General features: G+C 42.0%; 1 protein-coding gene across 2 annotated transcripts in view; it reads right to left on the bottom strand.

Moving 5' to 3' along the window:
• Positions 1-13,179, bottom strand: part of LAMA5 (laminin subunit alpha 5) — a 107,160-nt gene that overhangs the window by 7,596 nt on the left and 86,385 nt on the right. For both annotated transcript variants that reach the window (XM_075276989.1, XM_075276990.1), the window contains 20 exons: positions 13,011-13,152; positions 12,828-12,930; positions 12,076-12,189; positions 10,438-10,617; positions 9,727-9,869; positions 9,303-9,488; positions 8,739-8,875; positions 8,159-8,312; positions 7,542-7,675; positions 5,197-5,356; positions 4,214-4,342; positions 3,971-4,125; positions 3,621-3,753; positions 3,394-3,537; positions 3,171-3,301; positions 2,833-3,000; positions 2,141-2,279; positions 1,893-2,044; positions 428-617; positions 39-191 (listed from right to left, as the gene is read on the bottom strand). In XM_075276989.1, the coding sequence (XP_075133090.1) occupies positions 39-191; positions 428-617; positions 1,893-2,044; positions 2,141-2,279; positions 2,833-3,000; positions 3,171-3,301; positions 3,394-3,537; positions 3,621-3,753; positions 3,971-4,125; positions 4,214-4,342; positions 5,197-5,356; positions 7,542-7,675; positions 8,159-8,312; positions 8,739-8,875; positions 9,303-9,488; positions 9,727-9,869; positions 10,438-10,617; positions 12,076-12,189; positions 12,828-12,930; positions 13,011-13,152 (2,947 nt within the window). The remainder of the gene's footprint in view (positions 1-38; positions 192-427; positions 618-1,892; positions 2,045-2,140; positions 2,280-2,832; positions 3,001-3,170; positions 3,302-3,393; positions 3,538-3,620; positions 3,754-3,970; positions 4,126-4,213; positions 4,343-5,196; positions 5,357-7,541; positions 7,676-8,158; positions 8,313-8,738; positions 8,876-9,302; positions 9,489-9,726; positions 9,870-10,437; positions 10,618-12,075; positions 12,190-12,827; positions 12,931-13,010; positions 13,153-13,179) is intronic.

Raw genomic sequence — 13,179 nt, 5'->3', positions numbered from 1 at the left:
CACTCTTCTTGTCAGACGATATTGTTTTCCATGCTCACCAGGTTATCTGGGCGATTCCTCAGTGCAGGGACACCACCAATGTAAACCGGGCTTATTAAAGATGGGACAGACCCTGGGGGCAGCAGCCCACTTTGAGCCTTCAGGCCATCTATAACTAGGCGGAGCTTACTCTTCTCCTTCCCGAAGAAAATCTAAAAAGCAGAAAATGTAATTGTTAACAATAACCTAACATCATTATGTTCAGAAATCTGTGATGCTATAGCAGTGCACATGGAAACATCCAATGTAGGATCATCATGATGTCAATGTGAGCCTGATATACATGAAGATATGACCCATGGATGGGACTCTTCTATGTTCTTCACCATGCTGGGGATCATTTCACAATATCAAACGGACAGCAGGTTAGAGACCACTAGTATCTTACCGTGTGCCATTTCCCATCAGTATACTTTTCTTTACTTCTCAGCCGATGTGACTTTCCATGGACATTCATCATAAGGACAAATCGGTAGTTTGAGACATAAAGAGACAAAGAGGAGGCTCCTCGATCATCAGCCACAAAAAAGAGAAGACCATTGGAAGAGTTCAGACGAACGTCCATGGAGAAGTGGAATCTAGGTAGGAAATTAAACAGAAGATATAACATGGTTAGGGCAGATTCACACCTGTGCCCAGTCTCCGCTTTGCAGGTTTCCATCTTCTGCCCGAGAAACAGGACAGGGGACGGAAACCCGGCGGTCAGTTTTCAAACCCATTCACTTGAATGGGTTTGCAAAGTGACCGCTCGTGAGCGTCTTGTGCCTCCCCGCGGCGAAACCGTTTTTTTTAACTGGGCACAAAGTCGGAAATGCAGGACTTTGTGTCCGGTTAAAAAAAAAAAAAATGGTTTCGCCGTTTCACCTCCGCAGTTTCCACGTCGGTTATTCCTGATGGTTCCATTTCCCACACGATACACTTTTCTGATAAGCGCACACAGACAGTTAACATACTGTGCGGTTTGAGAAACACTGCAACCCTTTGATTGAGAGACAATAATGATCCTTTTTACCCACAAAATTCTCTATTTCAATATGGCGGTTGGTGAAGTGTCAGTTACAGTGCAGGCGTGACATGTGTCATTGTAATGGCACCTTTACAATATGCTATGGGCATGCGTATAGGAAACATCATACTGATATACATGAATGGCGTGTCAGTGTGCTGTGTAAGTTTTTGTGGTTTGCCATACTGAGACTGGATGTTACTGATTTCACCTGCACTATAATATACTGATCACTGTATGTGTATATATTTATATCTGGATGTTTATATACACATATTATTATATATATATATATATCTTTGTTTAGTATGCCTGAGAAGGTTTCTTGTTAGAGCCAAAATACTGTGTATGGATTAAAGCTTCACCTTTCTGTGATTGAAGTTGGAGCACTTTTTTTTTCTTTGACAAACACCTCAATAAGCATATAAGAAATACAAAAACCAAAACATAAAAATATATGGGAACCAAGTGTCAAATATAAATTCTTCACCTTCATTTTGGATTACACATAAAGGGGTTATTTCCATCCTATATGATGTCCCTTGAGAATCATACTGTATGTTTTTAAAGGGCTACTGAGGGGCATTATATTGTATGGGCCACTAATTGTGGGGCGTTTTACTGTTTGATGGGTCGCTGAGGGGGCATATATTGTACTGCAGAAACTAAGGGAGCAGTATACTTTGCAAGGGCCATTAAAGGACATTATACTATGTGAGGGCTACTAAAGGGGTAATATACTGTGTGAAGGTATTATTACTGTATGCTGTAAATTGAAGGGCACTTTTACTGTGCTTGGCGCAAAATTTGCAGCGGCACACTATATGCATGGCTTTTTCTTACATACCTGTCTTGGAAGGAACCAGGAACACTGGTAAATTCCAGATGGTTGGATGCAGATCCTCCAAATCTGAATGCCCCCTTCAAAGGTTTAGGAACATAACAGGAAGAGTTCTGGAAGTGTTGGTGTTCCATCTGAGCCAACTTCCTCTGTCGTGCCTTAAGTGGTGGAGATACAGACAGTTGGTAGAGTTTGAAGAAAGGAGCTAGAGGATGTAGAGATCTTTATTATCCAAGATCTACCAAAATCTTTACCTTCATTCTGAGTTTATCCTTCCGAACTAGTGCCCTGATCTCTTGGGGTCGTTCATCGGGGACTTGTTCACATTTCATGGCTACGTTTACACTGCGAAGGTTCTGCTGCAGATCCAGAACCATCTGAGGTCCATTTATCCTATGGAAAAAATGATATACAGCAAGTGATGCCTAGAGCGTAAGAAGTCATATCATATCATGAGCACGTCACTTGTTGACTGTTAGGGACAATACACACACCAAGCCCAGAACTCGTCTTGTCTGACACATTTCTGTATAAATGAATACAACATTAAGAGGGCACGACATCATTATACTCTATATGCTCAAAGATCAGATTGTTCTTCTCTTTACTTTATCCTGCCAGGACCGAACCTGATCCGACAATTGTCAACGTATAACCTAACATGAGAAGACAAGTCACTGCTGAAGATGCAAGATGCTGCTGAAATACTCTGTGCTGCTGGTGGGCTGTGCTTACTAGTATGTATCTATCAGTCTTTGACCTCTTATTTAATATATAACCTTTTTCCATCATGAACCTGCCTTGTCACATACAGACCTATTCTCAGTAAAAGAACCGTAAGAGTAATAAATAAGAGCAGCAAACACTTCTCCTGAAACTTGGCATTTGAGGGATATGCTGCTTCAGTCATGCACAGTCAGAATCTTTCAGTCTGACTAGATCTAACCTTTTCACAAAGACATTGCTGATGCAGCCACTGAAGTTGGCCGGGGTGGCACTATCCGGTGTCCCTCCGAGGAATAAACTGTTGTTAGAAGCATCCTGACGTCTTCTGCGGCTGCCCTGAGATAGTTGTCTGCTCCCTTGTAGTTCATCATCCACATAAAGCCGCAACCTGCACAATGAGATCTTTAATCAGAGAACGGCACATTTCGAGAGTATCTCACATGGTTCTCCTGCTGCTTATGGCAGGTCCAGGTAGCATAGCTTGTAATTGATTTTTCCATTAGCATTCCTATATCTGTTCCAGATCTATTAATCATACACAGGTCAGCCCAATCTTACTCGTTCTTGTTGCTGTACAGGGACAGGTAATGTCTGGAACCATCGGAGTATGGAGTTTTGGAGGTAAGCTGTGTTGCCAGAAGCTTCACTGATAAATGCCCATTCTGGACAGCCACCTGACAGAGTCCTTCCTGCAGAAAGCAGAGTGCCATGGGAATTAATACAATGGAACCCTGAAACCAGGAGGTTGGAATAATTTATCACAACTGACACGACCCTTCACCTCATTTGTATGGTGGTACATCAGGCCATTACTCTGACTTGTCTGGAAGCCAAAGCCAGCATAGAAATCATCATGGAACTTGGGCACATTCTTCAGGTTCATGTTCAAAAATCCATGACCATTGAACTGGACTGACCTTGCAATCTGTGGGAAAAGAGAATAGTAGTCATCAAGATGGAGAGCTTCAGCCAGGTCCCTCATGGCCTATCTCATTCTTGAGCACTCACCAGGAGATCCGGGGTGCAGCCATAACTCACTCCTGTTGTGTTCATCCTCTTTAAGTCCACGTATTTGCCTAAAGCTTTGAGTCCCTTCATGCAACCTCTGATGGAACCTCCACTGGGGAAAATCTCCTTCAGACTAGGACAAACAGAAAATACGATAAACCTTATAGTACTTGGGGGTTCTGAAGAGAGCACAATGGTGGTGACACTTCTATAGCAATATTGATTTCTGGGAAAGCTTGGCGAAAATCAATACGGTCAGTTTTACATCTTATACATAGATTATCACCAACTTGGCAATCTGTTGCAACTGAATAAAACAAATCTGCAATTTTCCTTTGCTATTGACTCACCCCACTGGAAGATTCTCAAGTGGAAGACCCCCAAGATAGAAGTATCGTGACGACTCTAGGCTCCCTCCATCATATTCTACACTAAACACATTCACTCTCTCAAATCGTACAAATATCCGCTTTTTGCCACCGATCACAGCAACGATCACCTGAATCTGTAGAACAAAATAAACAATGGCATTGGAAAATAATGAAACTACAGCCCAAACCACACAAGGCACTGGGTAGAAAATGCGCCATTACCGCTTTCGAGGTGGAGGTGCTGACAAACTGTGGAGTGGCTTCTATCGGCTTTGCTCTCTCAGTTCCACTTCCGATATTGTAATACATGGCGAGCTGACCTTCCTGAGCTGCCAAGCACACAAACTGGTCCTAGAAGAACAGGACACAACATTGATTACTGTCTGCACTATATGCGGGTGTGTATATTTGTGCACAGTGATAGATTTACCCAGAGCTTTATGTAAACTCCAATAACACAGAATTGCAGCTACTGACAGACTCAGCTCTGCTACATCTAACTGCATTATCTTAACTCAAAAGTAGCAATATAAAGAATAAAAATTCTAAAAAGCTGACACATTAAAATCAGTTTGTGTCCGTTAACGTCTGTATTTATACTGTCTGCTTTTTTGTTCTGCTTTCTGAGTATGTGCAACCCCCCTCCCCCCCCCCCCAAAAAAAAAACGGACAGTATATCACAGTTTTTGACCTATCCCCTATAATACAATCTCTGGCTGCCAAAAGCAAGACATTTTTGTGGGGAGCTTTAGGGCCCCTTCACACGGCGTAAGTGCTCGGCTCATTCCGAAGTGAATGGGAAGTGTTTAGAAGCGCTCGTGTGTACGGCTCAGAATGAGCCGAGCGCTTATGCCATGTGAAGGGGCCCTTATACTTGATTTTGAATGCTAGACGCAGTTTTGTCAAATATTGGCAGTGATATTGGGTTTTTCTGGCTTATTTGGCGCTGTTCTTTCTTGTAGTGAAGCATCGCACTTCTTTGTGACCAATGTGGTCTGTTCCCTCTTGAGCTACTACCTAGACACTGACCCCTGAACGTCACCCAAAGCTACTCAGAGACAAAGAAAGACACAGAAACTTTGCTCCCTCTCTTCTTTACTGGGGTAGATGATGCAGTACAGAATGTGGAGTTGCAAAACTTCTCCCGCAGTGCAGTTCACATGCACAACTACATATCACTTCCAAGGGGTCACTGAGTGATTTACCTCCCCACCAAGGAAGAAGATGATTCCATTGTGAGAAACCAGACGGACATCCAATTCAAACCTCTTGACTCCTGGAAGGGTCTCCAGCTTAACCTCGGCATAACCTGTACCATCAAAGTAAGATCCATCAGTGAGCCAGGGATCTCCTGTAGATTTAGACCTAGAAGTTAAACATATGACATAAGTCACAGGGAACCAGCATCCAAAACACAAGGAACACAAATATTAAGCGACCCCTCTATGAAAAAACTCATACATCTTATTCCTGGACTGATGAGTCACAAAGGGGATATTTAACAAGCTCAAGTGTTTTATGCACGCTTTACACTCCAAGGAGCCATGGCTTAGAGGGAAATAGGTGTGGCTTAGCAGAAAGGGGTATGGCTTAAAGGGGTTGTCTTGGGGAATGATTTTTTTTTCAATTAACAATCAGCCTGGCATATGTTAAAAAAAGAAAAACAACAGTGGTACTTTCCCTCCACGATTCCCCACTGGTCTCATTTTGACAGTGCTCTCTGATCCTGATGTCTCTCGTCACATAAGACATGCCTGAAAATGCCCGCTCAGACAATCATTGGCTGCAGCGGTGACCCATCATTACCACAGCCACTGACTGACTTAGTAAAATCTTCTGAACGTCAAGCAGAACCAGGAAACAAAGAGTAGGGGGAACTCGGGCACCATCAGAATGCGAGTGACAGGGGATCATTAAGGGTGCATTCACACGGAGTAACGTGCCGCGTGACCTGGCACGTATACGCTGTGTGAGACTTTGAGCGCCGTATATGCTCCCATTGATTTCAATGGGAGACTGGATCGTATACGACGCGTTATTTTGCGACTAACTCCCATTGAAATCAGTGGGAGCGTATACGGCGCTCAAAATCTCACACGGCGTATACGTGCCAGGTCACGCAGCATGTTACTCCGAGTGAATGTACCCTAAGGGTATTGTAATGCAACAATATTAGAAAAACATGGCTGCTTTCTCAAGATTGTGTGTGGTATTGCAGCTTGGCTCTATTGACTTTAAGGTTAAGGCCTAATGTAGCGAGCCACAGCCGAAAAACAAGGCAGAAAAAACTGCAGCGGAAATGCATCCCATTTTTTTCCATAGCATTTTTCACAGAACACCAACAGAGTTTTCCTCTGCGGACTTTCTGATTCTATTATACCTATACGGAAAACGCTAGCATTTCCATAGGTATGATTGACATGGTGTAATTTGTAAAAACACTCATGTTTTTCAAATCTCAGCGTTTCTACTGTGTATTTTTTCTTCGATGTGTGGATGGATTAGCCAGAATCCCATACACCTTGCATATAGTGTAAAACTCAGGATTTTCATCACGGCCAAAACGACGTGTTTTCGCATGACATACCACACACAACCTGGGGACAAGTGTAGTGTTGTGTGTGGAAGAAAGCAGACATGTTTTTCAGTCAGAGTCAGAAAATAGTTAGTTTTTGGCTTCAGAATAAAAAAAGAATTATTATTTTTAATTACCTTACAAAATTCCTAAGGGTGCATTCAGACTACGTAACGCCGGGCGTGTATGAGAGCCGTACACGCCGGCATTACGGCAGACTGCCGAACACTTCCCATTCACTTCAATGGGAGCGCTCGTAACAGCGGCGTTTACGAGCGCTCCCATTGAAGTGAATGGGAAGTGTTCGGCAGTCTGCCGTAATGCCGGCGTGTACAGCTCTCATACACGCCCGGCGTTACGTAGTCTGAATGCACCCTAATATTGTATAATTATTTAGATGTACAGCTTGTTGCATAGTTACTTAGTAATTCTGGTTTTGTCTGATCATGACTGTCAGCCATTTATGAGTCAGAGTTGGACCAGGAGTCTGGCCTACCAACTACACAACCCTTCTGATAACGTGTAAAGCAAGACAATGTACAACTTGTTACTTCAGTAAATAGTGATAGAGAAATAAAAATGCCTTTAGGCCTTCTACACATGATTGTACTTTTGGTCTGCAATTGCGGATCAAAGCACAGACACATGCATTTCTATGAGCCCATAGACACCATAGATAGCTTTTGTGGCTATATGTCCCAGCCATAGTGAAGAACTGCAAAATATGGAACAAGTCCTATAACTGTCTGTATTTGCAGTTCGTTCCATTAACTTCAATGTATGGGTTAGTGAAAAGCACGGATGACGGATACCAATCCGTGTGTTATTCATGCTGTTTTCATTGACTCATACTCTGAACACAGTTGTGTGAACGAGGCCTTAGGTTTAGGTGAAGCACTGAAACAGTATAACCAGAAAACGTAATAAAGTGTAGGTGTAGATCCAAACATGGCTGTTTTGACTGTGGCTGTGTACCTGGGACAGGGCTTATCCTTTGTTGTGTCCAGTTTGAAGGTTCTCTGAAAATCATACAAACTAATGGGTTTCTCATTCAGAGTGTCCAGTTCAATGCAGCCCTTGAAGTTGGGATAGTCTAGTGCTGAAGGAGGCTGGAGACAAAATATAAAATACAATGAGAAAGTAGTGAGTAATAAGGGTACAGACAGGTGCAAATAGATATGAGATAGATAGAAGATAGATAGATAGATAGATAGATAGATAGATAGATAGATAGATAGGAGATAGATAGATAGATAGATAGATAGATAGATAGATAGATAGATAGATACCGTAGATAGATACCGTAGATAGATACCGTAGATAGATGTACAGATAATGCAGCAAATGAACAGCACTCCAAAAATATTTTTATTTTTAGAGTTCTGTTCATTTGCTGCATTATCTACATGTAATCATATGCCGGATCTCTTGGAACTTGCACCCACTGACCGTGTCAGGTTTTTTTTCTGGTGCAGCTCTGTACAACTATTTTTGGATGTACAGATAGACTGACAGGCAGACTCAAATTTATATAAAACCTTTTGTTTGCAGTTGTCTGGCATTCATAATGTATGGTGCTGATGGAGCTTTACCTTGAATTCTGCAGGGTACCCGCCCACATAGAACACCACTCGCCGAGGGTCCAAATTGAGAAGTCCTTGCACGCCACTGGCTCTGCTGTCTCCTTTGAACTCATGTAAGCTATCTTTTGTTACAAATATGGACATTTGGGCATACTGCAGGATCCTGTCAGAAGAGAAGGAGGTAAGATGAAGACGGCAGCTTACCTGTTTTCCATAACAAAGTGCAGACCTGAAAAATTCAGGAGCCACAGAGGAATCTGCTTCCCTCCATGATACCATAGATAACACACTGTAGATAATGTATTCTCTCCGTTACTGAGAACTACCATTTTCAGTTTAGTTGCAGATGATCGCACATAAATTACATATCAGACAATACTTTATATAGATATAAAATTCCTATCATCATCCTTGCAATCAGATGGTAGATTAAATTATCTGAGATTTCTTACCATGGGACACATACACCTGCATATATGATCAGATAATATACACTGATTTACATGAAGCTCCTGAAGTTCACGATAATGTTTCAAATGACAGATAAAAAGGATTTTCATATGAAAAGTTCAAAACCTATGGTGCGCACCTCTCTATGACAACAGTGACGAACTGCTCCTTGATGTCCTCATTAGCAGATAGGTAAGTTGGTTCCTCATCCCCAAGACGGTAGATGCACTGCAGTCTGTTGCCTCTCAAGACCAAGCCGAGATAGTCACCCTGGCCCTATGTAACAAACCCAAAAGTAGTTATTTTCACAAAACAGCAGAATACCCCACCTAGCTAAACTAGCAGACTGTGATCCTACAAGTAATTATGAAAAATCCAGTGTAGGTCATTTATAAGGCTGCAGAATTGTGAAATATGTATTGGTGCCACTCATATTTGCCATGTTTCCACCATATGATCAGCATCGTTAAGAGTTCTACTAGATTATCTGGTGATGGTATGAGGTCATGTGACTGACCACCATATGGACAATCCCTCTAAGTACCTTCAGTTTTATTACATTAGATCTCTACCGTGATAAGGTTCCTTTCACCCATTGCTTTATAGTGAGTTTCAAACCATTCATAGATATACCTGCTGTTCCCATCATATCCTTAAAGTGCTCTCAATTATGTAGGGAATTAATATTGTGTTATAAACTTACATCTTTGTGTCCAAGGAACATCACAAAACGTGTGGGACCAGCTTCAGCTTGCCGCTTCTTTTTATTCTGTGGATTGGGGTTCTGAATGTGCAGTTTCAGGTAGGTATGTGCTGCTAAATCTGGTAAGTTACTTGGAGTACGTAGTTGGACCCCAGAATTACCATTAAATTTCACCGGGACTCTAACCTGAATATGAAACAGAATGGGGATAAGAAAGAGACATCATACTTTACTTATGATCTTCTGATATATTGTATATACATTCCTGTAAAACAACCAGCTCTGCTTATAGGAGAACTCCACCCTCTATATTGTACAGTATTACTTGGACTGTAACAATTTATACTTCATGTACTTTGCCATAGAGACTGTGGAGTGGTCAATGTTTTTTCTGTGAATATTTCTGCTCCCACAGTTTACCCACCTTGCTGGCAGCATCCCTGGCCTGAGAAATTAGCTGTCGGACGCGCTGGATGTTGTCTGAGAGGGTGATGTTGTGTCTCTGTTGCTCTTCCAGTTTATTCAATTTGTCCAAAAGCAGTGGAATAGTGTTTTCTAGGTTAGACACTTAAAGGAAAATAAAGAAATTTTAGACAGCTGTAGAAATTACTTGTAGGTGCCATATGACTAATTGACCTAAGGGTGCAATGCTAGGCCTTAAGGTAAGTTCACACGGCGATTTTTGGTCCGGAACCTGAGGTGGAGGCCGCCTCAGGTTCTGGACCAAAAGCTGGGTAGCCGCGACTGAAAGCCAGTGTACCGGCATCCAGCTACACACTCTGCTCTGGATTAGGCCCAATGAATGGGCCTAGTCCGGAGGAGGGAGTGTCTTCAAGCCAAATCGCGAGGTGACTCGGCCTGAAGAATGAGCATCTCGCTTCTTTTTTCCGGGAGCCGGAAGAAACAGCTCCCGTAAAAAAAACTCCTGAGTGGCTCCCATTGATTTCAGTGGGGGCTGTCTTTTTGGTCAGGATTTTGAGGTGGAGATGGCCTGAAAATCCTGACCAAAAAACTATGTGTGAACTTACCCTTAAGGATTTAATCCTGAACTTGTTAGACATGGTAGACCCCTTTAACTTTTACTTTATAAAGTGTAAAAAATGGTTGACCTAAGAATTGGAATCGCTGGACCCACCTGTAGTTTTGGCGTCAGCTACAGCCTTGTTCACATCTTCATTCTTCATGTTTCCATATTTATCCTTCCACTCTTCAAGATTCTTTTTGATATCAGTCAGTGTGGTTTGCACTCTGGTGGCCGTGTTGTTGGCCTCTGTGGCTTTTACTTTGGCTTTTGCTATTTGATCCGTTGCACTACCTGAAAGACATAAAAAAAATTGTTAATATTCAATATAATCAAGGCCTTTAAGCAAATGTATTGTGGGTATGACAGAAATACACATTGCTGACCCTGCTAACAACTTCCAGTTAAGCTATGACAATCCAGATCTCACTGACCAACAACTTGAGAATTACATGGTGCCATGAAGTTATGTGTGACTCTTAAGGGTGCATTCACACGGAGTAAACGCGGCGCGCAATGCGCCACGTTTACGGGGCGTTTGCGCTGCGTTTTTGACGGTGCATGTTTGCGGTCGTGTTATCGCGACCGCAAACATGCACCGTCAAAAACGCGGCGCAAACGTCCCGTAAACGTGGCGCATTGCGCGCCGCGTTTACTCCGTGTGAATGCACCCTTATAGTTGGCGGACACCAGTATATAATGTCCTCCCTTCACATCACTTCAGCACTCTCTATGCTATAGAGCTCCCAAAATAATGTTATCACATACACAAAGTTTGGTCCATATTAAATTTAAAAACAAAATTTTCACAAGGGCCCGTGCTCCTTTTTTCAGATAAAGAGCTTAAAATCCTTTGCTTCTATGCACACAGCCAGAGTTAAAGGGGTTTTCTGGGCAAAACTTCTTTTTTTTTTAACAAATCTGTTAGTGCTAGTAATGGGTTAGTAAGTCCAACCAAATACCTTTAGCAGTGTATTGAGAGGTTTTTGGGCTTTTCTGGGAGCTTCTATGCATTTACTTACATGGATTGCTTCCATCTCTCTTATCCTACAACTACCATGATGCATTGCTCTTCACTCATATCTCTCTCTCACCCCCCTCCCTGTTTTCTGACCTAGCCCGCGGACTACTAGCCCTACCTAGCTAACTAAAGTGTGACCCGATGATCAGGGTAAATATACATTTTTGATAAGTAAATTAGTTAGAAGTTAGGCGAGGGGAGGGGAGGGTGTTTAGTTTAGTATTAAATTATCATTTTCTCCTGGATAACCCCTTTAAACGAACTGTCAAAACATGAGCTCAAAAGTGATGTGCAGGTCAGTACCTATATAGGACAATTCTCAGTGCTTGGTATCTGGATGCTTTAAACTCAACTCCATTAGGGTAGAGCTGTAATCTGTGACTACCATTTTGCTACAGTACTTACAGGAAGTCTGATACACACATCTTGTCTAATCATTGGTTCAGATTGCTGTTCTCTCTCTTGCGCCTTTATAAGGGGAGTCTGGAGGGTCACTTTAAATGATATAATGCTGGCTACCTGCATACACCAGTCTGGAAAGATAATATGTTGAAATTGTCTAGCCACTTATCTATGAATCTATTTTAATATTATATTTTATACAGGATTGGTTTGGCTATAAATGTGGAAGCTCTCTAGGGCATACGGAATATTCGCTGTGCTCTACTCTTGCTTGGTCCCTCTTGGCTGGAGGGAGTTGGTTGTGATGGAAACAATTTAGTGATTTGTACCTCGTATCGTGCTGATTTTGTCCATGACAGATCTCAACTCCGATTGAAGTTTTTCTTTCTTTGTTTTGCCATCTTGAAGCTTCTTCTTCGCTTCCTGCAGCTTCTTTAGGACATCTGTGGAAAGAGGAGGTCAACAAGTCTCTCTAGGACTCCGAAAGACACAATCTGCTAAAACAAGTCATTTGAAATCCCCTGTATGTGTGAAATTGGCATTGAGCAGAGTTTAAACATATCATCTGCTGTTCCGTGATCTGTAGAAAAAAAGAGTTATTTTCAAAGCAGTTTATGTCACCCCCATGGATCCTGCCACTGAGTAAAATACCAGCATGAGATCCAAAGCAGTGCTAGATGGAAAGTCTCTTACAATTCTAATCTTTTTCAAAGGACACCTCTAGGTGGCGTTGCATTCTGCTGAGAAGGTAACATAAGGGTAATGTTCTATATCTCCCGTTTGTTGTACTGAAGCAGCCTTTATGAACTACATTAATATTTGGAATGCAAAGGTTAAAGATTAGAGGCTTTGGACCTTGAGGGTGCCAAAAAGATGAAAACAGCATGCGACCATAATTCTGCAATAGTGTAGGCTTGATGGATTATACATGTGAATATGCAGTGTAGGAAGGAAGGCCCAGCACATATTTTGCACCAGGGACATAATGATATAAGCTAAGTCTCCACTATATAGAGTAAATATAACTTAACAGAAAAACAGCTGCCCCTCTGTTACCCTCACAGAGAGCTTCTAAACTCACCTCCATTCAACTGATCTTGGGCAATTTTTGCGCCATCCTCCAGCTTTGAGCTATTGTCCTTCAATTCTTTTCCTTTTTTCCCAAGCTCTTCTGATAGAATGCTCTGTAGAGATATCAGGATGTTAGCTTAGTTGTAATATTCCTGTACAAACTTAGTATCTTCTATAGTAGGGTAGGACCCACCTTAAGTGTCTCTCCAGTAACTCGAGTGGCCTCTTTGGCAGCTTTATCAGCCTGCTTTATGGCATTAATGATGCTGGAGTAAGCATTAGAGGCATTTATGGCTTTCTGGATAAATTCATCTTGATTAGAGTCTCCAATGGCACTAAACGGATTGTAAAATTGTTAATAA

Source organism: Leptodactylus fuscus, chromosome 6 (genome assembly GCF_031893055.1).
Source record: "Leptodactylus fuscus isolate aLepFus1 chromosome 6, aLepFus1.hap2, whole genome shotgun sequence".
Classification (NCBI taxonomy): domain Eukaryota; kingdom Metazoa; phylum Chordata; class Amphibia; order Anura; family Leptodactylidae; genus Leptodactylus; species Leptodactylus fuscus.
The sequence above is the reverse complement of the archived record's forward strand: the minus strand, read 5'-3'. Positions and strand labels throughout refer to the sequence as shown.